At 59.5% G+C, this 25,536-nt stretch overlaps 1 protein-coding gene across 15 annotated transcripts in view; it reads right to left on the bottom strand.

Annotated features, from left to right (window-relative positions):
- Positions 1-3,482: 3,482 nt before the first annotated feature.
- Positions 3,483-25,536, bottom strand: part of AGPAT3 (1-acylglycerol-3-phosphate O-acyltransferase 3) — a 119,230-nt gene continuing 97,176 nt past the window's right edge. For all 15 annotated transcript variants that reach the window (XM_071214992.1, XM_058296311.1, XM_058296307.2 and 12 more), the window contains 7 exons: positions 17,449-17,618; positions 16,654-16,815; positions 15,860-16,013; positions 15,143-15,245; positions 12,870-12,945; positions 9,408-9,606; positions 3,483-7,968 (listed from right to left, as the gene is read on the bottom strand). In XM_071214992.1, the coding sequence (XP_071071093.1) occupies positions 7,883-7,968; positions 9,408-9,606; positions 12,870-12,945; positions 15,143-15,245; positions 15,860-16,013; positions 16,654-16,815; positions 17,449-17,618 (950 nt within the window). In that variant the 3' untranslated portion in view covers positions 3,483-7,882. The remainder of the gene's footprint in view (positions 7,969-9,407; positions 9,607-12,869; positions 12,946-15,142; positions 15,246-15,859; positions 16,014-16,653; positions 16,816-17,448; positions 17,619-25,536) is intronic.

Here is a 25,536-nt window from a genome sequence, read left to right as displayed (position 1 = left end):
GTGCAGCCGCCCCTCCTGGGGGCTGGGGGTGCTGCTCCGCCAGGCCCCTCTCCCCAGGACACCCTCTTATCTCTGGGCTCCTCCGTGACCAGTACTGACCCAATAGGGCCCCAGCTCGTCCGACTTGGGGCAGGTGGCGGCGCCTGCGGGTGGGGGGTCAGCCTGCCCTGACCCCTGATGCCAGGCAACGGCCCTCAGCCGGCTCCCGCTGCCCCCACCCCCGCACCCCCCGCTTTGACACACCCCCGCCAGCCTGGTGCCCGCAGGCTGCTCCGGCCGACACTCGGGCCCCAAGTGGGGGGCCGGGGCGTCTCCGCCTGCCGTCCCCACGGCCCACCCTGCCTGGAGGAGCAAGGCCTCGGGTCTGAGATGGCCGGGGGGCGGGGGTCCGCAGCCCCCCATCATCCTGGGGTGGCCTTTGGTTTGGATGATCATTTCTGATGAGGCTGGGAAGTGACTTGAGGGTCTCAGGGACGAAGGGCAAGTTCAGGCTGCTAGCACCGTCCCCGCCGCAGCCAGAGCCGCCCCAGCCACCCTGGACGTGCTCGGAAGGGACGAGGAGCAGGCTGCGGGGGCAGGTGCTCAGGGCCCCGACAGCCTCAGAGCCTGGCACCGTGGCAGCAGAGGGGCCCCCAGGAGCTCTCACGCCCTCAGGGGACGGCCGCCGCTGGCCCAGCGTCCCTGGTGGCCCCCGGCGCCCACGTGGCTGCTTGCCCTCCACAGTTCAGCCTTGGCGGCCCCCCAGGAAGACGGCGCACGGTGCCTGCGCCTGCGCCTGCGCCACGGGGGCAGGGCCTCTCCCTCGTGCTAAGGACCCCTGCAAAGCCACTTCCTCGGCAGCTGCTCAAAGGTCAAAGTAGGAACAAAGGGCAGCACAGTGAGCGGAGCTTCTACTGCCCTCCGCAAAGCAGACGCGGGGCGGGGGGCTTGGCAGGCAGACGCGGGGCAGGGGGCTCAGCCCAGCAGACACGAGGCAGGGGGGCTTGGAATAGTGGACATGGGGCAGGGGTCTCACAGCAGACACGGGGCGGGGGGTTCAGCCCAGGGGATGCGAGGCAGGGGGGGCTTGAGACAGTGGACATGGGGTGGGGTCCCTCAGGCAGACGAGGCAGGGGTCTCGCAGCAGACACGGGGCAGGGGCTTGGCACAGCGGACACAGGGTGGGGGGCTTGGCACAGTGGACGCGGGGCAGGGGTCTCGCAGCAGGGACGGGGAGGGAGCATGGCACAGCAGATGTGGGGCAGGGGGCACAGCAGGGGTGGAGGCAGATCTGGGGTCCCCTGGCTGGGCCTGCCAGCACCCGTGGCCCAGGTCTCGTTGTCCCCGGCAGCAGCCGTCCCCTTTGGCCACGGAACCTTCCCCTGGCCGGGGGGAGGCTGAGGCCGGGCCCACCGCCCCCTCTCCTGGTGGGCTGCGGCGGGTGTAGGGTTGGCAGCCTGACCGCGCACCCCCGCCCACCCTGCCAGCACGTGCCCGGCCCGCACTGCTCCTGCAGCCGTGTCCGCCGGCAGGGCCGCCGACGGCTGGGACCTTAGTCTCTTACTGGCCATCACGGGCGGACGCCAGGCCGGCGGGGACCTGAGGAAACGTGGTGGACGCAGAGCTGCTGAGTCCGAAGCAGAGGGTTGTAAAGGCCACAGCGCAAGGGGCCAGGCGGCCAAGGCTCCCTGTCGCGGAGGCGCCAGAGAATCACTGAGGCGAGGGAAGGCGTCTCCCGTGCAGGGAGAGCGGCCCCACGTTGGCGGGCACCGGCACGGCTGGGGCCCTGCAGGCCAGGGGTCCAGGCAGCGACGCCCGGGGGCTTCGGACGCGGCCAGGCCCCCGGGTGCAGGCCGGGACTCCCGCCAGCCTCGTGGGCACCGCGGAAGGGAAGTCAGGCGGAGCGCGGGCTCGCGGGGCGCAGGGCCTGGCCGCCGGCCTCAGCGTCCGGGTTCATCTGGAGGCCACACGCTGCGCTTGCTGCGGGAGGCGCCAGGCCTGCCCCCTCTCGACCTCCTCGGGCCCCTGCGGGTGTTGGGGAGGCCCCAGGATTCTGGGGTTCAGCTGCAGCTAAGCAGGCTGTGTCGGAGGGATCTGAGCACGTTGTTTCTTCCCGTCCCCGAGGCCCTGGGAAGAGCCACGCTGCCGGGCGGGCGCGGTGGGCTCGTCCACCCGGTGACTCTGCCACACGTCCCCGGTGCTGGCTCGTGGCAGTGCGTCCCACCCCTTCCCTCGGGGCGGGAGCCTGGGCCTCCTCTCCCCCGCCGCCGTGCGTGCGTGTGTTATGTGCATATGTGCGTGCGCGTGCATGTGTGCATGCGTCTGTGCACACGTCAACAGGCAGGACAGGAGGCCGAGGCCTTCCCCGGGATTTGTTGCCCAAACCGGCCCTGAGCAGGGAGCAGCCCACTGAGGACAGCGAGGCGAAGGCTGAGTGGGGGCCCTGCGACGACGGGGCCTCCCCCGGGCAGCTCAGGCCTGGGGCGCCTCTGAGGGGAGGCTGTGCGGGCCAGGCCGGAGACCCTGGCCGAGCCTCGTCTCGGCACGCGTGATCCTGAGTTCCCGCGCCGTCTACTGGGGGACACCGGAAAACGGGGGTGATTGCCAAAGCCCCGCCCCCGCGCTTTCCTCCCGTTTCCTGGGAGGTTTTCTCCCGTGGCCACGCTCTCCTAGCCCCTTGCTGGCTGGTGTGAGCACACACGTGTACACACACCTGTCCCGGAGTGTCCGGTGCCCAGGGTGGCTCCTCCTCACTAAACGTGGCCCGTCTCCAGGTGTCCCATGTGTGCGTGGACTCGGGGGGGGGACGCCGTGGGCACGCGTGCCCACACGGGGCCGTCGCACAGGAGGGCGGGCTGGCCCGCGCGTGCTCGCCTGGCCCCTCGGCCTCCAGCCGGGCCCGCAGTCCTTCGGCACGGAGCGCGCGGCGTCACCCCGGAGCCCACCGGCTTTTAGGAATAAATCCCGGCCGCCCGCGAGGCCCCCTCCACGTCTCGTCTGGAAGCCCAAGTGGTGGCCGGGGGGCACCCGGGGGCGGGGGCGCGAGTGGACAGCGACCCGGGGCCTCCCAGCCCCGCACATTCTTGGGGGCGGGTGAGAACCCAGATGTCTCGTTTCCAGCAAGAAGAAGGGACTCCTCGGGGAGACTTTTCTCCACAGAATCGCCCTGTCTCCGTGAAAAACAGTGTTGGATACTCACGTGCCTACTCTGAGAAACCTTTTGTCCTCGATGGCTTTTAAAAGCCTTTTTTAAATGGTGGGTCCTTTGGCATATTTTAGATCCCAAGTGATTTTTGCCCAATTTTCACTCGCCTCACACCCCCACTTCCAGAGAGCACTGGAGGGGGAGTCGAGAGCCCCCTCCGGCACGCCAGCCACGGAGAGAAGCCACGGCCCACGGCATGGGCTGCTCCGCCTCGGCCTCCTGGCTCTGGGGGTCCCTGGACAAACGCAATCATGAGGCACCGCACGGACCAGAGACAAACAAAAGGAGACTGAGGCGCTTTCTCTTGTATCGTGCATATTTTATCCCTCTTTCACAGCAGCAGTTTTAATAAACAGGTATGACGCCTGCAACATTTGCACTCAGAAAATTCTGCCGAACGGGAGCTCCCCATGGCTCAGGCAGGCTCGTTGGTGCCCGGGTACAAAGAGATCTCTGCATAGCTTGGGGCGCAGGTTTTTAAACTCTAAGGCGGCTCCCCTTACCCCCACAAGCTTCGGCAACCCCAATTACCTCTATCCTCAATTATGTAAAGCTCGTGAGTAGCAAAAATTGTAAAAACGAACTGTACAACAGGAAACACCCATAGAAGACGTTTGCACCCTGTATTCGACGCGCCACCCTTCGAAAGACTGGCCGGCTTTCCAGGTGGCAGATCAATTATAGAAAAACCCCGGAGGTCTGCCCCTGCACTAGTCAGTGGTTTGTGTGGTTCTCCAAAGAGAAATCTTTTCCTCTACAGGTCCGGTACTTGCGGGCAATCTGTACGATTGAGAAGCCAGGTGAGTTTCCTGGCATTTGGGCAAGTAACATTTGATTGTCACAACTTACAATTCGCAGGCAATACGTACAAGTGGAGCAGGTGCATTTCTTCAGTGTATCAATTGACTCCAGTTTAACTGAATACAATTTAGTGCATTTTCAGGATCTCATTCACAGTTTGACCTCTGTCCAAATACTTTTGCAACAAAAAGTTAAGAAACTGAAAACTTTATGAGAAAAGAAAACTCCAGGCGACCTTGTCATTACAAAGCTTAAACTTTTAAAGCAAGTCAATCGTCCTTGGGAAGAGTACGCTGTGCCACCTGGGCTATTTGGTGCCAACCCCTCCTGGAATTTCTAGCACCCCTAAAAGTGCTCATTTGGTTTCCCAAGCAGCCACTGAAGCAGCCAGTGGCTAATGCTTGTGGCACAGCTCGGTTCCTGTGAGTGCCCCCCACTGCCTCCGGCCGAGGGCAGGTGGCACATCCCCTCAGGCTGCCTTCCTCGGCATCCTGGCCCCATCTGCAAGGACGTGGGGCACGCGATGCCTGGGTTCCCCCCCCCCAGCAGCCCCACGCAGGTTGCCCAAGTCTGGGGGCAACGCCTGAGGAGCTCTTGGGCAGCTCGGGTGGGGTCTGGGGGCTGGCTCTCCGGAGAAGGGCCAGGGCGGGCTACTGGCAGGCCCCTCCCAGCCCGGGACCTGGTTTTGTGTGGCGGTTGAGCCCCCCGCACCTCTGAGCACCGACTGCTGCATGCTAGGGGACTGCGGCCACGGGGAAGCGTGGGCCGGGAGATGCAGGGCTAAGCCTGCAGGGCTGGGAAGCTTCTCTGAGGCTCGTCCTCTCCGTGCCTCAGGCGGGGACAAAGCAGCATGCAGAACGTGACTTATTCCTCGCCCCCAGTGTGATTCAAGCTGGCAGTCACGGTGGGTGCCTGCGGCGCCTCCCCGGTCATGAGGGCACCCTGCTTTTCCTTCGGCTTGACCTCGGGGCTCAGTGCCTGGACTAAGTGCAAGCACGCAAGGGAAGAGCTGCCATGCCGCGGCGCGTGGGGGGCGGGGACGGTGCTGGGGACGGCGCGGGAGGACACCTGCGTGGCGTTTTTTACAAGAAAGTGCCGCTTGCGTGGTTTTCTATCACTAGCGGTTCAGCACTCAGAGCTGGTGTCTCCGACCGGAGGGCGGGGGCGTGAGCCCCTCCGCCGGGCGTGATTCTGGTCCCTGTCACCCAGGCCCCGTGCCAGGCGGTGTTTCCCGTCCCAGGTCCTGGCACTCGCCTTGGAGGCTTCGTTTTAAGAATAAGCGGGCACCCGGAAAGGGGGTGCCCCCGCATCTCCGACACACTTTTCCCACCCGTCTGCTCGCTTGTGCGCGCTGAGGACAGCTTACGGCGCAAACAGAGAAAGACCCCAGAGTCTGCCCAGGGCTGGTCCTGCCACAGAGACACCCTGCAAGGCCATGGCCACTCAGGAGCCCCCGGGAGGGGGCCGGATCAGCTGCAGCACCCTGCCCGGCGCCTGAGATGTCTGCTGGGGGGTGGGCTCTGGGGACCGTGTCCCGGGCACAGACAGGACGGCCGACGGTGCTGGGGGGTCTCCGGGGGGCTGGGGCGGGGGGCGCTGCGAGCCAGCACAGCCTCCTGTCCTCCATGTGGTCTGATGGCGGCCGCAGGCCTGAAAGGATGCCCCCTCCTCCGGGGCCAGCATGGACGGTCCGAGTCTGCAAGCTGCCCTCACTTAGGCCGCTGGGGCCTAAGGGGAAAGGGGAATGGACAGCGCCGCTCTGCGATTCACTCCTTTAATTTAAAAAACTCGAAGGGGCTTCCCTCCTCCTTTCCTTCCAGAAATGGATCAAAAAGCAAATATACTCTCCAAAAAAAAAATCAAAAAACAAAAACAGGAACAGGAACAAAAAAACCCAAAACACATACGGTATGGTTTTTATTGCTCTCAGAGGCGCGGTACCAGACGCACAAGCTAGGGTGTGTCGACTCAGGAAGGCCGGGGAGGCTGGCAAGCTGCGCCGGCTCGCCCCTCGCCTTACCCTGTGCGTCTTCCCAGCCCACTCGTGCTGCGGTGGAATTTACACACACGTGTTGGTTTTTGGGGGGGGGGGGGTGACGTGTCCTGCCCGGGGCCCCTGCGGCCTATGCCTGTAGGGTTTAAGTGCGCTAGAATGTACCATGGCAAGGCCCTAAAACGCTTGCAGCCAGCAGCGCGTGGCGCAAGGGAAAGGAAGGGGTCTGCGAAGCCACCCGCCCGCGTGGCAGCGCCGCGTACTGCGGGGTCCAGCACGCGAGCTGGCCAAGCGGGGGTTGGGGGGTCGTGCGTGAAAACGGGGGGAGGCTGGCTCTGAAATGAACGCGCACTGAAGCCGGGTGTGGCCGCGCCCCGTTTTCTAACCCTCCAGCCCCCAGCAGCTGCGTCCTCGTGCGTGGCGAGCGAGGAGGAGCGGGTGCTGGGCCCCCCTGCTGCTACGGGTGGACCTCGGCGACGTCTTTTTCACAAGGAACAGGTGCTCTCTCAAGGCCCCTCCCGGGGCCAGCGTGTAGTTATTTGGTCAACTTAGCTTTGCTCTGTGCCTCTCTTCTATAAAATGCAACCCGCCTGCATTCAGAGTGCCCGTCGGAGCGTAGCCGAGGTGACGCACGCTGCGTGTCCCTGCTGGAAAACATGAGGGGAGTGTGACTTAAAAAAGCAAGGTGGAAGTTTAAGAGCCACCGCACAGGGCAGGCGGCGGCGCGGCCCCTGCCCGAGGCCGGGAGTGACGCATGGGGGCTGGCAGGGCCTGAGCGCCCCGAGACGTCCCTCTGCTCCCGCGACGCTGGCCCACCCAGGCCAGGGCGCACCCCGAGCGCATCTCAGGAAGCGGTGGCCGCCGAGCAGGCGAGCAAGGCCGCCCGGCGGGTCCGGGGGTCAGCGGGGCCCTCGGGGGGACGGCCACTTAGAGGGGAGCCTAGGAGGGGCCCGGCCCCCTGGGGCTGCTGGGGAAGGGGACGGGGAGAAAGTGCATCTCTGCTTGCTGCGGGCAGCGGAGGGCCTCCACACGCCTGTAACCCCCAAACCTCTCTGACCCTTCCCAGTCCCGCTGGGAGACGCGGGGGCTGCAGCCTGCGGGGTCTCAGCCCCCCCCCCCCACCAGGGCTCAGCTCCTCCGGGGGCTGCCTGCACGTCCCTCCCCAGCACCCTGCACGGGGGATAAGAGGGCGGGAGCCCCGAGTCCTCAGGGACCCCATCACTGAAAAACAGACCTGAGGCGCCGCCCCGCGCAGGCCGGCACCGGATGGAGGGTACGGGGAGGGGGGCACTCCGCGGGGAGGGGGGAGCCACGCGGCCCGGCCACTCCGCTTACATTCAGTGTGTGCTTATCAACGAGCGCTTTCTCCACCAGGCGCCCCGCCCCAGGTGACGGGCCAGCGCGCGGCCACGCCAGGGGCAGGGCCACCGTGCGGGGGGCTGTCACCCGTTCAGATTGGCCCCCAGAGGGACAGCAGGACATTCTTTAAGAGGCAGTTTCTGGGGGTGCGGAGGAAGAAGTGGGGACCAGGTTAAGTGCCCGAAATAACTGGTTAAAAAAACACCCCAAACTAGGTCTACGTTTAAGAAGTGGAAGCACCCCAAGGCTCCCGCCTGCGAGCGGGGCTCTCCAGGGCCTGCGCCTGCGGGAGGGCGGCCGCCACCCTCAGGGCCAAACGCCCCTCCCGGAGAGGGTCCCCCGCCCGGCCGCGGGCGGGGAGCGGCCCGTCTTCGCCGGCTAGTCCTTCCGTCTCGTGACTCTTGGCTCAAGTTTTATTTGTTATTATTAGTCACCAGTTAATAAGAAAAATAGTTTCTAAGTGTCTTTTCCTCCCCGTGGTGGTTCTGTTTTAATTGCATTAGTGGGTGTCACCGCCGGGTCATGCGTGTGGTCGCGGCCGAGCATTACTCCTTCTTAGCCTCCTGGTTCCCGTAGCTGGAGCCCTTCTCGATTTCCGTCACGCCTATCAGCCTGCGGACTCCGAAGGAGGCTGGAGGGAAGGAACGGAGCCGCGTCAGGCCCCCCGGGGCCTTCCAGCCGCCGGTCGGGCGCCCCTGAGCTGCCCAGACCCGGGGGCGGCGCTCTGGGGGGCAGCAGGTGGTGCCTCGCCAGCCCCCTCCCCATTCCTGTCCCCCTCTGGCCCTCCCAGGCCAAGCGGGGGCCCCTGGGCATGCTGGGGAAGGGGCGTGGGCAGCACCCCCGTTTAGAGATGCGTAGGCCACGCTCCCCACCGGCTTATCAGGGCCCCTGCTGCCCAGGTCCCCGTGTCTCCCACCCCTCGGGTGGCCTGGCACCAGCAGGGCCTCTGGGAAGCCTGGGGGAACAAAGGGCATCGCGGCTCAGCAGGTGTCTGGCCCTGTCCTCCCTGGCCTGGCGTGGCCCCCGGCAGGGGAGAGGACAGTGGTGACCTCGGACCTCCCGCTTTCTCAGGGCCCCCCACCCCGGCTCCATAGGGAGACAGCAGCCCGAGGGGCCGCGGGAAGTGGGAGGCCCTGGGGAGGCCGTGGTCCCGGGACACGCGAGACTGAGGGGGAGTAGCCATGATGGGGCACACGCCGGGGGGGGGGGGGAAGCATGCACAGAGGTGGGGGGGCATATGCACGGGTGGGGGCAAGTACACACGTGGGGGTGCACATGCAGGGGTGGGGGAGCACACGTGGGGGTGCACATGCAGGGGTGGGGAGCACACATGGGGGTGCACATGCAGGGGTGGGAGAGCACACGTGGGGGTGCACATGCAGGGGTGGGGAGCACACATGGGGGTGCACATGCAGGGGTGGGGGAGCACACAAGGGGGGGAGCACACACGGTAGTGCACATGCAGGGGTGGGGGGGTGCACATACGGGTTGGAGGAAGTGCACACGTTAGGGGTGCACATGCAGGGGTGGAGAAGGGCACACACGGGGTAAGCGCACGTGGAGGGGTGAGCGCACGTGGGGGGGTGAGCGCACGGAGGGGGAATGAGCGCACGTGGGGGGGTGAGTGCACGGGGGGTGGGGTGGTGAGCGCATGGGGGGGGTGAGCACGCACGCGGTGGGGGGGTGCCCCGAGGCTGCGGCCCTTCCCACGGAGCCCCTCAGCCGCAGCGCGCTGGTCCGGGGACTCAGCTCCGCCACGCCTGGAGGAGACTCAGCTCCGCCACGCCTGGAGGAGCGGGGGCTGGGACAGGCCGCCGAGCCCCTGGGGTGGGGGCCGGAGGTGGCGGTGAAAGGCCCTGGGAAGCCTGCAGGGCCGCCCGAACCCCAGGAGCCCAAACGCCAGCGGACGAAGGCCGCCGGCTCCCATCGGGGACTCCGCGGCTCTCTAGAGGGGGTCCTGGGCCCAGCTGGGACGACACTTTGTGTCCACCAGGACGAGACTTAGCCGCTGGTGACAGTGCCAAGTGGCCGGGTCCCGGCAGGGCCGCCGTCGTCACGCATGCTCCTTACCTGCTCCAACGAACCCCAAGAAGGCGAGGATCAGCAGGGGCGACCCGCTGGCAAAGACGCCCAGGACGAAGCTGACGAGGGGGGACAGGAGGACGGTGGCCCAGAAGAGGAAGTTGAGCAGCGTCCACGGCCGGCGGGGGGGTTGGAACTGCTCCCCGGGGAACACGCCCTCCTGCTTGTACATCTCCTGAAGAGCGTCCTGGAAGAGAAGGCGGGGAGCTGCCGCGTGCGGGAGCCGCGGGCCAGGTGGACGGCGGAGCCCTTCAGCAGACCCTCGGCAACTTGACTTCAAGGCTGGAAAGCACGCAAACCCCTCGGCGCGGCCGTTTCCCCGAGACAACGTCCCACAGGTAAGGAGTGAAGGTTGTGCCTTGCCCACGCCTGCCGGGCCGGGCTGGCTGCTCCGTGTCCTGTGGGCCCCCGGGCGAGGGGCCGCGGCGGGCGCCCTCCACCAGTGGGGCTCGGTTTCCCTGCCTGCCCAGCGCAGCCCGCGCTGCCTGGGGGAGAGGCCCTGGGCTGGCCTGCAGACTGGTCCCTGGGGCTCTGCTCTGCACGGGGCGGCTGTGCACACCCCACCGGACCCCAGCCCGCCCCACAGTGCTGTGCCCCCCTGGCCTGGCGTCCGTCTCCCTTCCTAGGCTAAGCGCCTCGAGGGCAGCCTTGGAAAGACAGTCTCAGCCGACTTCCACCAACGAGAACCAAGGGACTTGGCATTGCATGTGAACCGGGCAAGTTTGTGACGGGGAGGAGGGAGGCGTCACCTACGCTTGTTGCTTTGGCTGAATAAAGTCGATACGTGTGTGTTAGCAACACAACTGTGTGTGCTGGCGCTCACGTCCTGCTTTTGTTCAGATTATGTGAGAAAGTAAAACAGAGACGGGGCACAGCCTCTCCCCTCCAGAGGCCGTGGTTGCCCGATTTGGTGTTCTCTTTCCCAGCCATCGGCTCGGGCTCGCACCCCACGGGCACGCGTTCACAGACAAGAACGCGCCGCACTTTTGGTGGGTGTTGCAATTTCCTGTAAAAAGCACTATGCCTCATGTACACTGAAACCTGTTTTTTTTTTTTCCCCACACACTATATGCTTGAGATTTAGACATGTTAATTTGTGGATTTAGTTCATTCATTTTGTTTTATTACATTACGGGAGTACAAATCCATTTCTTAAAAATGAACTTGTGGGTTATTTCCAATTTTCTGCTAAACAAATACTGTTGCTTGCAAATGTCACTTTGTGTTAAGAGTTTTACACTCTTTTAACTTGACCTAGTATCAGAGATGCATTTTACTTTGCAACCTAGAACACAGAGTTACCTATCCACTTATCCATCTACATGCTGCACGGACATTGTACTTCTATTTTTCTCTTTCTTTGGTTCTTTTTCTCTTCCTGAGGGAGTTTGGATGGCATATTATTCTAGGAAAGTATACATTTTATCTAAGTTTTCAGATGAATGGACAAAAGTTATTCATGTCACTCTTATTTTTTTTTTTCTCTCTCCCTACTCTTTGGTTGTTTCCTTTTTCATTCCTAATAATTATTGCTTTCCCAAGATTTTCAATTTTATTAATATTTCTATAGAAAATGCTTCTGGCGCAGTTAATTCGCTCTTTTCTACTTAAATAATTTCTGCTGCTGTTTTTATTGTTTCTGTTGTTCTACTTTCTCTGGCTTTACCCTATTTTCTGTGTGTGTGATGTATATGATTATCAAGAGGATAAAACACATGTGAAAAAGTAAAATATGTAGAAGAGCTCCTGAGACATGATGAGTGCTGTGTGTCTAATGTCAATCTAATGGTAGTCTGCCTTTTCTCTCCAGTTATGCTTACACTCTTGTCATTGTGTTTGGTGTTCTGAAGTGTCATTACAAAGTGCAGGGGGCTGGATTTCTTTTTATTGATCCCTTCTAGAATCTCGTATCAATTCTAGAAAATTTTCAGCTATTATCTATTAAAATTGCTCTTTATTATATATCTGGACATTCTCAAAGTTATATATTAGACCTCTTGGTCTAATCTCCATATCTTTTAATCTTTCATGTTTCTTCTATGTGCGCATTTGGGTAATTTCCTCAAATCTGTATTCTGGTTTACCGTTTCTCTTTTCAGCCTCATCTAATCTGCTGTTCAAATTTTCCCATTAAGATTTTACCATCAATGATTAGATTTCTTATGCTGATAAGTCCTACTTGGTTTTTCTTAAACCAGTCTCATATTTTCATAGGTCTTGTACTCTTATTTTCAACTCTTTCTTTGTACTTAATCATTTTAAACATACTTGTTTTAGTCTCTACTGATGGTTCTATTATTTGGAGTTTTTTGGGGGTTTAGTTTTCCCTTACCCTTGTCCACAATGTTTTTCCCCCAAATTTTTGTATTTGTATTTTGGTTTGAGCTCATCTTCAGCTTTTATCTGTAGAAAAAGTGGGCAGCTTAGGTGTGGGTTGTGCTCCTCCAGTTTTGTATTTGCCTTTCTCAGGAGCGCTAGGGTTATTGACTGAGAACGACCTTTTACAATGATGCTTTTGTTTGTGCGGATTGGACTCTGCTGTTGGTATGAATTCCAACCCCAGGCCAGTCTGGGAGCAGGCCGGTGACCCTGCGTCACCAGGGCAAGCCTTTTTGAACCCGAGAGGAGAAGGGTAAGCCTCTAGGTCATTTCCTGATGCTGGTGGTGGGTAGTTTTGTTTTGTTTTAGCCAGACTCTCAAAGAGTCCGGCTTCCTTTGGGGTTTTCAGATCTACCCTCCTGCCTTGAATGAGGCCAAACTTATCTCCTGTTTCCATGTAGTCACTATAACCCGAGGCTTTGGCCGTGGGGAGCAGCAAGCTCTACCGGGAGACGGTGGCTCCGGCTCTGAGGCTGGTGGGCCTGGCTTCCTTCTACCTCCCTCTTTGGTCCCTGGGATTCCCCTTCATTTTCTTGAGAGCTCATCGGTGCATGTAAAAAAAACATTTGTTGTACATTAGCCAGAATTACTAGGTATTTTACACTGGAAGGGATTCCTGATAACCTAGGCTAAATGAACACCTGTTTCCAATGTACCGGTGTATCTATGATACGTAGACTGGAAGTTGGAGGCAGGGGTGAGACGTGCCACGGGAAGGGGGATGGGGTCTCACGGGGCTGCCATAAACCCCCGGCCTTACCTAGATTGTGTCTTTCGTCCATCTAGAAGTCTATTATGGAGTTAAAATTTCTTTTACGTGGAAAAATGAAACAAACGGGGTAACATGTCATCGGCCATGGCTATGTAAGTATAATGTTCTCCTTTATGTTTTTCTCTAGTTTGTGAATCTCTTAAACATTAAGGGAAAAAAAGACAGAACAGAGGGGTCAGAAAGAAGTATTTAGGAACCGCGGGGCCCTCGCACCTCCGCGGAAAGGCCACGTACGAACTGCCTGTCCTTCCAACACCTCGCCACGGACCGATACGCGGAGGAGCGCCGAGGGCCTTTACCTTCTCCTGGTACAGCTTGTGAAGCCACTGGGCCGCTCCCTTTTCATCCAGCGGGATCTCTTCCAGAGGAAATCTCCTATTCCATTAAAAAGATTGAAATCAGAGTGAGCTGCTAGATGACGGTGAACTAAAGTGGGGAAAAAGGGAGTAATAAATTATTACACCTTCAGGCCTGGCGTTTTCTAGTCAAGCGTCTCTCGAGTTCTAATAACAAATATCAAAATGGCTTCTCCACCGGCACTCGCCTAGGGCAGGCTGGCGGCTCGCCGGGCACCAGGAGAGGCATGTGCGTGGTGGAAGAGCGCGGGCGTTTGGCACCAAGGAGGCCTGTGAGCTATTTAGTTAGTCCACCGGGGGCCCGGGTTCCGCTGTGACCCCCCGAGCTTCCACAGGACCTGCCTTTCTCAATGCCTCCATTCTTTGGAAACAATCGTGGCTGAGAGCATCTTTCACCAGGCAAAGATTAGGTGTTCCACCATCACATGAAGCCGATTTGCTTGAAAGGTGAGACGCACTAAAGTCTTAAGAACACTGACCTCGATGAACACTCGGCTCATGCAGGTAGGACCTGGTTCATTTACATAACCCACCACCTGGATCACCGCCCTGGGGAGGCTGGCTGCAGCCCCTGAAATCGCCCAGCAGGGGGCGGCCAGGCCTCGTCCTGGATACCCAGGGCCCCACCTGGCAATCACCTGGGGGCCCCCACCTGGCGTCTTCTGGAAGGAGCCATGCACGATCTCCATGGCAGGGAGGAAAAGCGCCACGCCCTAAGGTAGCAAGTCGCAAACTTTTTCTTCTCTAAAAATGAAGGACCCCAAAGAGCTTTCATTTACGTAGGTTCTAGCTACTGACAGTTATGATATTAGAAATTAAAAGAATTTCTAAAATGGGAAAACCCAGGACACATTCTACTCAGCACTGGGGCAGTGACACTGCCACACGTCCCGCAGCCTCTGGGGAAGTCCACTGAGTGTGTTTTGGGACCCCCAAGAGTCCCCAGACCCCACTTTGAGAGGCGTTGCTTGAAGGATTTGCACACATTTCTGTAAGGAACGAAGGGGTGACTACAAGAGGGCTCAAGCTGCCTTGATTGTCCCCCCACTTCTGGCATAACTATCCGAGGAAACGCACACAGGGGGTGTGGGGAGGCGGGCGAGGGGTGCCGGGGGCCAGCCAGACCACGAGGGCGCCAGCTCCCCCACTTGCCAGCTGCTGAGGCTGAGCCCCGATGCTGCCACTCACGACGAGGGGCAGCAGGAGACGGCTGGGGGCTGGGTGGGGGGGTGACCCTTGCCAGCCCAAGGAGGGGCAGCAGGAGGTGGGCTGGGGGCTGGGTGGAGTGGGTGACCCCTGCCTCCACTCAACAACTTTTCTGGAACAGTGGCAGGAGAGTGTGAAGCCCTGAGGGTCCCTCTTAAAGCCCCCTCCCCACTGCCGGACCGGCAGGCGCCTGCCCCCACCAGAGGCCTGGAGAAATCCTCCGGAAGCTTCTCTGCCTCCTTCAGCCCCAGAGCAGGATGTCAGCCTGCCCCTCCCCTGGGCAGAGCAAACGTGCACCACCCCCCCCACGCCCCCCGACTCCCTGAGTGGGCTTCTTTCTGTCGCTAGTGGCCTTTGAAGAACTTGCCTCTCTCTCGTCCCTCTATGCTCCCACCCTGTCCAGACCTGTAGCATCATGCTTTGCATACACTAGGCACTCACTAAATGCTCCAGCACCCATGAACCGGAATCTGGGTAAAGGTTGACAGGGCTTCGCAGAGCCTATTCTGGTTTTTCAGTTTTACTTTGGGGGGATTCTGGGCATCCCTAAGGCCAGGGGCCCCCAGCTCTGCAGCGCCAGCTGCCGGGTCCAAGCCAGACCAACTCGTGGCCCCTCTGGGGGCGTGCGGGGCTGCCCCCCCGGGGCCTACGAAACCCTGGCCAGCAGTCCTCTGGAGGCCTGCTGCGCCCTCCAGGGGACACGGGGCGCTGCGGATTCTGCTGGTGGGGACGCCAAGCCCACCTCGCCGTCCTGGTCCTGGGCCAGGGGGAGGGTCTTAGCTTGCTCCGGGTCCAAGTGCCTCTCTAAGGGCCTGGCCTGGGCAGGGGAGGGGCATAGAGCCGGAGTGGGGGGCCCAGCAGGTGCCCTGGGCTGAGTCAGGGCTGGGGGCGCAGAGGCGGGGCGGGGCAGGAGGGGCGGGCCTGGAGAGGGAGGGGAGAGGGGCGGGGCCCGGGAGGCTGGGGGAGGGGCCCGGGGTGTGGGCGGGGCCGGGGACGGCGCGGGCGCTGACCTCACGCACATGTCCGCCTCATACTTCTTTCCGTAGAGGATGCCCAGCAGGGACGGGTTCTTGTTCCCTCGGAAGTTCAGGGTCACGTCGTAGACCGCGGCCACTGCGGGCAGGGCGGGGCTTTGAGCGCGGCCGCCCCGGCCCGGCCCCTCCCGCCACTCCTGACCCCGCCCCTGCCAAGCCCCGCCCCACCCCTCCACCCCTGGACCCGCCCCGGCCCCACCCAAGCCCCGCCCCACCCCTCCACCCCTGGCCCCTCCCCCGCCCCACCCAAGCCCCGCCCCACCCCTCCACCCCTGGCCCCTCCCCCGCCCCACCCAAGCCCCGCCCCACCCCTCCACCCCTGGCCCCTCCCCCGCCCCACCCAAGCCCCGCCCCACCCCTCCACCCCTGGCCCCTCCCCCTCCCCCGCCCCACCCAAGCCCCGCCCCACCCTCCACCCCTGGCCCCGCCCCTGCCCCACCCAAGCCCCGCCCCACCCCTCCACCCCTGGCCCCTCCCCCGCCCCACCCAAGCCCCGCCCCACCCTCCACCCCTGGCCCCGCCCCTGCCCCACCCAAGCCCCGCCCCATCCCTCCACCCCTGGCCCCGCCCCAGCCCCGCCCATGCCCCGCCCATGCCGGTCCCGCCCCCGCCCCATCCTGCCACTCCTGTCCCCTCCCCCGCCCTGCCGGCCCCGCCCCTGGCCCCGCCCCCAGCCCCGAGCCCCGCCCCTACCGGTCCCGCGCAGGCACTGCACGGCCGTGGTGAAGCCCTTGGTCCGCGGCAGCAGGTGGTACTTGAGCGGGGGCAGCCCCTTGGCCGCCGCCACCTCCATGCTGACGCGGTGCTTGGTCTCGGTGAAGCGCGTGCCCTCGCAGTACAGGAGGAACTGGGGGCACAGGGGGCGTTGCCGGTGCCGCCCCAGGGCCCCGGGCGCGGGCAGCAGAAGGCCCCGTCCCCCGGCTGCCGGCCCCCCGCCCCAGGCCCGCGCCCCTGCCCCTCGAGCACCCCGGCAGCTCCGGAGGCGCCAGCACCGCAGGCCCCGCGGGAGGGTTGACCGGGACGCAGAGGACACCGCGCCGGGCGTCCGGCGCCCAGCTTCAGCCCCCCACCAGCCGGGACTTAGGGCGGGTGCCATCTTTCAAGGAGTGTGATCCTCTGTGCGCGGAAGTCTACGCTCATCGCCAGAGGGGCCCGGATTGGCGCTGCCCTCCCTGCACCCCTGCAGACCGCTCGCACCCCAGGCCCAGCCGGCCAGGAGGGCTCTCCCCTGCCGTCCCCTGCCCTGGACGCCTCTGGGTCAACGCTGGGACTGGGGTCTCAGAGGAGCCCCCAGACCTGCAAGTTCGGAGCAGTGGGGGGCCTGTCCACTGCGGAATGACCCTCCCATCCTTGGGGCCGGCATTCAGGTGTGTGACCCGCAGAGGATGGGAGGCCAGGCCGGGGGTCCCCGCGCACGAGTGGCCCCGGCTCGGGCGTGGCCCCAGCCTCTGCTGCGGCCGCCCGGCTGGACCCCGCGGGGCACTCACCCACATGTACTCAGGGTAGTCGGACAGGCGCTTCAGGCCTTCGATGACAGTGTCCCTGTCCTCCTCCCACTTCCGCTTGCAGAACACGATCTCCAGGAAGTACCAGGTCCAGCCGATGAGCGGCACGTACAGCAGCTCCTTTTTAGCCAGGACTTTGGAACTCTGAAGGCCGGAGCAGAGGACGCGCATTCGCATATCAGAATCAGAGAAAGGGTAGGGGGGCTTGGTGGAGGTGGAGGGTGGGCGTGGGGGGCCAGGGCCGGCTCTCTGCAGCCTCCCCACGGACTCGCCGGGGGTCGCCGGACAAGCCGCAGCTTTGGGGCTTCAGTGTCCTCGCCGTGAAGCGGGAGGCCCTGACGTGCACGTGTGCAGTCATACTGCCCTGCACGTGTTCGCGTGCCACCCTATGGATGACGCCGTGGCTTGGACGTGGTCAGCAGCGGCCAAACCCCCAGGGAGTGAGGGGCCTGGGCTGCGGACGGCAAGCTGGCCTCTGGGCCCCCGCCGGGTCCCGGGACATCCTGGGGGCGAGTGAGGAATCTGCGGTCTGCAGAGGGTCATTGCACCAGGACCCCGCGGCCTGCCTCGCGGCCGTGGCTCAAGTGCCCCTTGTGGGAGCACGGCTGAGCAGGGGGTGCCAGAGAGGCTTCTTCCGGGGGGCTGTGTCCGCCAGCGCCCAGCTCGGAGGGACCCGGGTTTGGGGCACGCCAGGGATGACACCCAGGGCAGGGACGCTCCAGCTTGGGAGCCACACCCAGCCAGCACCCTCTGGGGACGCCTGGCCCCTTTGCTCACCCCCAGCACGCCAAACCGCTCACACATTGTCCATCCACAGAGGAAGTCGATCTCGAAGTTGTGGTTGAGGATGATGACCACGTGCTCCTTCCCGAAGTGCTCCAGCGTGGCCCGGTCCGTGAAGAGCGTGCACGCCGTGCCCGACCACCACTCCAGGAGCATGACCAGCTCTGCGGGCGGAGGGCACAGTCAGCGGGCAGCAGGACGTCCCGCTGCGCGCCCCAGCCCAGGCCAGAGCCACCACCCAACCCGGAGCCCCGCGGCGGGGGATGGTTCTCAGTGTGCGCTTCTAGCAGTTTCGATGGATCGTGTTTCATAGAGTGCAGTTTCCAAAATCACAAGTGCCTTCCCTGAGCGAGCTGGGGGGAAGAGCAATGGGCCTTCTGTGAAGGCAGGAGAGAGCGGGGCTGGGAAAGAGTCGTTTACGTGGATGTCTATCCACGCCCACCGGGCTCGGGCACGCTGTGGCTGGCGGGGCCGTTACCGCTGCTGGCTGCGATAGCTACGACGGCGCGGGAGGACGGAGCCTTTGTGACATGGGAAACGGGAAACAGCGCTGCATGCCCTCACAACTGAGAGCCGGAAAACATGGAAGACGGCTAATCACGCCGTGGAACGATGGGCAGTTTCTTCTCCCAAAACGTTCTTTGGTGTTATGCGCGTTTTCCATATTTAAAAAGATAAAAGCAATGCGAGCCCTTTCCCGCCCCCAGGAAGGCTGAGGGGCACCCCCACCTGCCCTTCGCACGCTGGGGGCCCCAGCCTGAGAGACAACCCCCATGCATTAGGGAGCGCAGTAACGATGTGCGATGTTAGCGTTTCAGGGAAAAGTCAGTTCCCCGGCTGTAAAACACGGCATGCCCACCCTCGAATGGGCCCCCGCTCTCCACAATTAGTTTCCTCCTTTTGGCCAAAGCCCTAACAGGTAGAATGCAGGTTCCCAGGCCTTGGGTGGCCACATACAGCCCGAGCTCTGCTTCCCAAAGCCCTTTCCAAAGACCCACGCCCTGTGGCTGCTCAGAGGACAAACCCAGACGCTGTCTCCTCATGCATGAGGCACATGTTCAATTTAATAAGAATTTCTGGAAAGTTCCAAAGGTAAAGAAGTCTGCCCAGTGTTACCTGTCCCAACATCTGCCACACTTGCCAATAGCACCCAGCGGCAGACCCTTGGGACCCAGTATGACCACGACCTTCCAGAAAGCCGCGTGGCGGGTGCGATGGTGGGGGGAGACGCCGCAGGGGGCAGGTGTGTCTTCCGCCAAATGGGGAGGGGGTGGGTGTACACCCAGCTGCACCCGGGCCCCCACTGGCCCCCACACCCCCCAAAACAGTAGTCTGAGAACGGCATCCTCGGGGCCAGGGGCACTGGTTTCGGGCCCAGGATGCCCGCGGCCAGCCCGTGTCCCCAGGACGGATGCCAGCCCCTCGGTGGGGGGCCCGCGTGCTCCACGATCTCGGGACAGGTGGGGAGGCAGGCACCCCCAGGTCCACAGTCAACGAGGCAGGGTGGGGCCTGCGTGGCGGCCCCCCTCTCCTGAGCAGCTGCCCTCCCCTCCCCCCCGCACAGCTGAGGAGGGCGGGGGCACGGCTCCGTCCCCGTGCTGCCTCTCTGGCCATGGCTCCATCCCCGCGCTGCCTCTCTGGCCACAGCTCCGTCCCCGTGCTGCCTCTCTGGCCATGGCTCCGTCCCCGCGCTGCCTCTCTGGCCACAGCTTCTTTGCTGACGTGTCTCGCGCACAGCTGTGACCCCTGCAGTGCCCCAGCCAAGGTCCTTTCTACCCAAGGGGTGATCGAAGGAGGAGAGACAGTCAGGAATGTAAAAGGGCCAGCTCCAAGGGCCACCTGCCCCGGGCAGGGTCGACAGGGAAGGCACTGACTGTTAACTCAGTGTCTGACTCAGTTTGGTTCACTGACTTTAAGACAGCACAAGAATTAAACAACAGCTTGGTTAAGAAGTGTGCAAGGGCTCTGGGCAGATATCCCCCCAAAGGAGATAGACAAACGGCCACAAGCCCGTGGAGAGAGGCGCAGCGTCACTAGTCATCTGGGAAATGCAAATCAAAACCACGGGAGGGAGCGGAGGTGGCTCAGGCAGGTGGGCACCTGCTGCCTACCTGGGAGGTCCTGGGTTCAGTTCCCCGGGCCTCCTCAAAACAAGCAAATGAAAAAACAACTCAGGGGAGCTGACATGGCTCCATGGTTGAGCGCCAGCTTCCCACATACACGCTGGTAAACGCAGAGCGTACACTGCTTTGGAAAACAGTGTGGCCGTCCTCAGATGCTGGGTTAGCGTACGACCCAGCCATGCCACCCCTAGACATACGTCCGGGAGGTCTGAACTCACGTCCACACAGAAGGCCACACGTGAGCGTTCACGGCCACGGGATTTACAGTAGTCGGGACGTGGCCGCCGTGGGGCGACTGGATAAAGAGAGTGGGCTCCCCGGGTGACGGCCACCCTCCAGCCAGAAGGGGCCCAGCCTGCCGGCACCTGCTGCAACATCCGTGAGGACGGAAGCTGAGACAAAGGTCACGTGTCCTGGGCCTCCACCGAGGCAAACTTGGGGGCCGGCGAGCAGGGTGGGGGCGAGATTTCTTCTGGGGACGAAGGTGCCCTGAAGCTGGGGGCGGCGACAGCTGCAGCCCTCTGTGAAGGTGCTCAGTCCTGAGGCTGCCGGCGGACGCAGGAGTTGCAGGGCAGCGGGCACAGTAGAGCGGGCGCCTGGACCCCGAGGCCTGAGCCTCAGGCCCACCCGGGCCGGCTCCCCTCCCACCCAGGGAGGGGCCTGGCAGCAGCAGCTCCCACCTGGCAGGCTGCTGGGCACGAAGCGCTCGTGTGCGCGTGCCCAGTGCCGTCGGCTTTCCTAGCACTCGAAGACACACACGGGGGGCCACAGGAGAGGGGGTAGGGGGTGGCAGCTCGGGACCGGCACGAGGACCCGGCTCATTCTTATTTACAGAACAATGGTGTATAAAATACAGGATTCCCACAGCAAACTGAATTGTTTTAAGAGATAATTGCTGAAGCCCTCCCTCCTCTTTGGGGTGACAACGCCCGCCTTGTTTATGCTGACCACGTGTACACACTCCTTCTTTATCCACGGCTGTCTCCTGGACAGTTGGAGACCAGGCCTCACCTGTGGCAGGTGGGTGGACACCTGCGCAGGAGCGCCAGTGATTGCATGAACTGAACACGCCATCTGTGAGATGCGCGACCTCTGCTTCTATTGTGCTAATTAATGGTTGAAGAGGAGACTGGGAAGAGACACAGCTCCATCAACTTCTGTTCCGGTGAAGGGGGACGTTCTGATGTCAGATGGAAGGTAGAATTTGAAAGTGACGAGCTCGGCTATTAGCTGAGTTTACCAAACTAAACGCAGAAACCACGGGCACATCACAAAATGCCAGAGGAAAGGATAAGCTGACAACCGGACTTCTGGGCACAAAGAAACCAGAACTTGACGGCTTGGGAAATTCTGAGCTTCCGGAAAGCAAGTTGCCAGAGACTTGCGGCCGGTGTGAGTTCTCAGTGGACCTGGGCCCAGCCTGCCACCCCAAGGGGCCCAGGAAGGGCCCGTGGAAGCTCGCACTGCCTGGGGGCTGGGACCCCTGCGTGCTGCACATAAAACAAGGTTTTAGTGGGATCTGATAAACGGGACCACTGCCAGCCTGCACTAAAAGGGCCAGAAAAGGGAGAGATTGAAGGAAAAATGATTTCAATGAACCATGGAAGCAGAGGTCTGGACCGAAGCCGACATCGTGGGCCCGGAGAGCGAACCTGCCCACACGTGCGGAAGAGGGCGCCCAGGGACACTGCTGCCCCCGGAGACTGCAGAGCCTGGCCATTACCCCAGTGTTCCTGGAGGGTGCGGCCGAGGGTCCGGCCACCTCCCGGATGCCCCGTAAGGGTGCGGCCGAGAACAGGGCGCCCGGGCAGGCCTGGGCAAGGATGGGGCTGCCGCCAGCAAGAAGGGGCCCGAGGCCACAGCCGCCTTCCTTAGGCGACTCTCAGGCCTCGACAGTTGATGGGTGTGCCCCGCAGGGTTGGGAGCCTTTATCCTGGGCCTGTCTGTCCTCTTTACACCGAAAGCAGACCCCTTGTTCCCCAGGCTCCACAGGTCCACAGACGAGGGGACTGTGCCCCCGGACAGGCCACACCTGTCAGCGATTTTGATGAGACTCTGCACTTACGTTGAAATGATTTAAGGCGGGAAGTGGATTTGGTTCAACCATAGGGCGTCCGCCTACCACATGGGAGGTCCAGGGTTCAAACCCCGGGCCTCCTTGACCGTGTGGAGCTGGCCCATGCGCAGTGCTGATGTGTGCAGGGAGTGCTGTGCCACACAGGGGTGTCCCCTGCGTAGGGGAGCCCCACGCGCAAGGAGTGTGTCCCGTAAGGGGAGCTGCCCAGCGAGAAAGAAAGTGCAGCCTGCCCGGGGATGGTGCCGCACACATGGAGAGCTGACACAGCAAGATGACACAAGAAAAAGAGACACAGATTCCGGTGCCGCTGACAAGAATACAAGCAGACACAGAAGAACACACAGCAAATGGACAGAGAGAGCAGACAACTGGAGGGGGGGGAGAGAGAAAAAAAAAAGAAATGATTTAAGGCTTATGGCACATTGTGATGGAATGAATCTATTTTGCTTCTGGAAATAACGTGTCTTTTTGGTGGAGTGTGGTAGTTTGAGACCATATATACTCCCAGAAAATCACATTCTGAAAGCTGGTCCGTTCCTGTGGGTGTGAGCCTACTGGGAGGAAACTTTCGATTAGGCTACGTCAGTAGGGCATGGGCCGGGGTAGGTCTTAATCCTCTTACTGGAGTCCTTTATAAATGGAATAAATGTGGAGAGAGACAGAGAAAGGCAAAAAGCAGAGAAAGCCAGGGAAGCCTGAAGCGGAAAGCAACGACATCCCCAAGACAGGGAGGACCCAGCAGACACCACCACGCGCCTGGCCATGTGACAGAGTCCAGGAATGCCGGCAGCAGACTCTCGGGGGAAAGCGTCACCTGGCGATGCTTCGATCTGGGCATTTTCATGGCCTGAGCACCGTACACTTGTGAGCTAATAAATCCCCATTGTAAATCCGATCCACTTTGGGTATATTGCACTTTGGCAGCCCAGAGGACTGCCAAACCTTGAAAAGGATATTAAAAGGAGCACCCATAGACACACTGCCTCATCTCAGTGGCCAGCGTTGTGTCACATCGACTGCATGCATGCACAGAGCCGTTTCTTAGGACATTGCAAACACCATGATGCTTTATTCGAGTGTGCCTCAGCTGTACCACCTAAGGAGAAGCACCTTTCCCAACTTGTCTGCACTTTCTTTTATAAGATTTAAAATTTTGACCCTTGCAGAGACTGGCAGCCATCTTGTTGTAACATGTGGCAACAGATTTGGTGAGGGAAGTAACTTACTCTTAATGGCCTTGGGACTGTAAGCTTCTACCCCAAAGAAATACCCTTTATAAAATCCAACAGATTTCTGGTACTTTGCATCAGCACCCCTTTTGGCTGACTAATACGTGGGGATCAAATTCCATTTTCACCCTCAAAGTGGGAAACCAATTGGGACTATCTATTCAATGGCCCACCCTCGCTCTACTGATGTGTAATGTCACATTTCCATAGTCTGCAAATAAATTTAATTCTTCTTTACCAAATCTCCCACCTTTAATATATGTATTTCTTACCTTCTCATGCTGTCTTAGCCTTCCAGTTTCATGCTGAATAGCATGCAGCCTTGACCTATTCCTGGTTTTAAAAGGTTTCTGACTTGTCCCCACTAAAAACAATATTTGTTGTAGATTTGAAAAATAGATGCACTATCAGATTAAGGAAACTATTCTTTTGCTAAGAGGTTTTTTTTAAAATCATAAATGGGTAACAAATTTCATCAAATGCCTTTTCCCCATCTATTGAGATTGTTTTCATAGTTTTTCTTAATCTGTTAAACCATCCTTGCATTCTTAGGATAAATTCAACTTGGTATTTTCATTGTTTTTCAGTTCTAAATATTTTAACTGTAGTTTCTCCTTTGGCTCATGCATTGTTTGTGTGTTTTCAAAGTTCCAAATATTGGGGGCCTTCAGGTTAATTTGTCAGCTTCTATCTTAACTGCCCAGCCCATGGGACTGACACTTGGGCATGTCCACATAGATGGCACATGGATGAGCTTCAAGTTTTCAGCCAGTCTGATGATTACTATTTTCTAACTAGCAAATTTAGTCAGTTAACCTTTATTGTGATTATTGATATACCATCTGTATTAACCCAATATCTATTTTTGGAATTCATAACCACATCAAACTGCTACAGTCTGCCAAAGGGCTGCTGATGCAAAGTGCCAGAACTTTGCTGGCTTTTATAAAAGGGGGGTTATTTGGGGTAAAAGCTTACGGTCACAAGGCCATGGAAGGTCCAGCTCAAGGCACCATAAGAGGTGCTTTCTCAGTAAAGTCAGCTACTGTTGATCCTGGCGCGTTGCCACATGGTAAAGCAAGATGGCCACCCATCTCTGCCCACGTTTCTCCTGCCCCTCTGGACTCACCCTTCCCCCTTGAGCTGTGTGGGCCTAGCATCTTGAGCTTCACATTTAAGAGATCCTGTAGGCCCCTCTCTCCTGGCACAGGGCTCGTCTCCTTCCGGGCCTTCTGTGTCAGTCTAGGCTGTTCCGCTCTCTTCCCAATTTCAGCTGAAAACTGTCAAGAAAATGGCTCATCTCTCCCAGGCACTCAGCCATGTGAGCCTTCTCCTTTCTGTCACACAGCAGAATCAAAAATGACTGAGCTCTCTCCTCCTGTGTCTGTCTGTCCATGTGAATCCATTTATATCAGATCCAGCAAAAGGGCAGGAACTCAACCAGAGTCACGCCTTATTGACATAATTGAGTCAAAGCCCTAAATCAGTCTTATCAAGTAATCTAATCAAAGGCTCCTCAGCTGGATTTAATGCAATCAAAGGGTATCACACCCAGAGGAACAGATCAGTTTACAAACATAAACTTCCCCTTCTGGGGATTCATAAAATAATCTCAAAATGCTGTACCATCTTATTGTTTGCTTTCTATTTTTCTTGTTATTATGCTTTTTCCTCCTTTCCTGAAACAATAAGTTTGCCTTTTCCTTAATTCACCTTTTTCTAATGGTTTGACAGTTATATTTGATTTTTCTTTTTCTACCCTATACTTAGTTAACAAATAACAAAGTCTAAAGTTAAGACCTTAACCCTCTGCCTCACAAACACCAAATGGTAAACCCTATCTCTGCTGTCTCCCATTCCTGAGATACAGGCTGCTGCTGCCCGGACTTCAGGCCTCATCTTTCACCCTTACCTGCTGGGCATTACTACTGCTTTACATGATGTCCAGATTTATTGGATTACCAATTTCTCTGCCTACTTTCTTTCTTGCAACTCAGACTCTGCTTTGATGACTGTTTTTGTTCTTACTGAAGTGCCTCTTCTAAAAATTTCTTAGGCGGAAGATCTGTGGGCAGTATGTGCCCTCAATTTTTGTTGACAAAGATGGTTTTAATTTCATTCACTTTCTTGAAAGACCATTCTGCTGGGTACAGAGGTCTACGCTGATGACTACTGTCTCTCAGCTTGTTGAAGATGTTCCACTGTCTCCTGGTTCTTGTTGTCGTAGAAGCCTGCTTTCAGGCTATTGCTAATCCTCTGCAGGCAATGCATTTTTTCTCTCTGGCTGTTTTTAAGATTTTCTCTTTGTCTCTGGTGGTTTGTGATTTTACTATGAGGTATCCAGGTGTGGATTTCACAGTTTATTTACACTGCTTGGTATACAGTGGTTCCTGAATCTGTAGAATCAGGCTTTTCATCAGTTCAGGAAAATTTGCAGCTTCTGCTTTTCTCTCCCCTTCTGGCCAGGAGTCTGAGATCTGCTTCACAGACCCTCTCATTATATCCCTCTATCTTTTAATGATTTCATAATTTGCATCTCCTTGTCATTCTTTGTGGTCTCTGAATGGTTCTTTTTCACATTAATGTCCATTTCACAAATTCCCATTTTAGCTTTGTCTAAGCTGATGTAAAATTCATCTGCTACATTTTAACT

The sequence above is a fragment of the Dasypus novemcinctus genome, chromosome 4, assembly GCF_030445035.2.
Source record: "Dasypus novemcinctus isolate mDasNov1 chromosome 4, mDasNov1.1.hap2, whole genome shotgun sequence".
Taxonomy (NCBI): Eukaryota; Metazoa; Chordata; class Mammalia; order Cingulata; family Dasypodidae; genus Dasypus; species Dasypus novemcinctus.
Note: the sequence above shows the minus strand (reverse complement) of the source record. Positions and strands in the feature narration are given on the sequence as shown.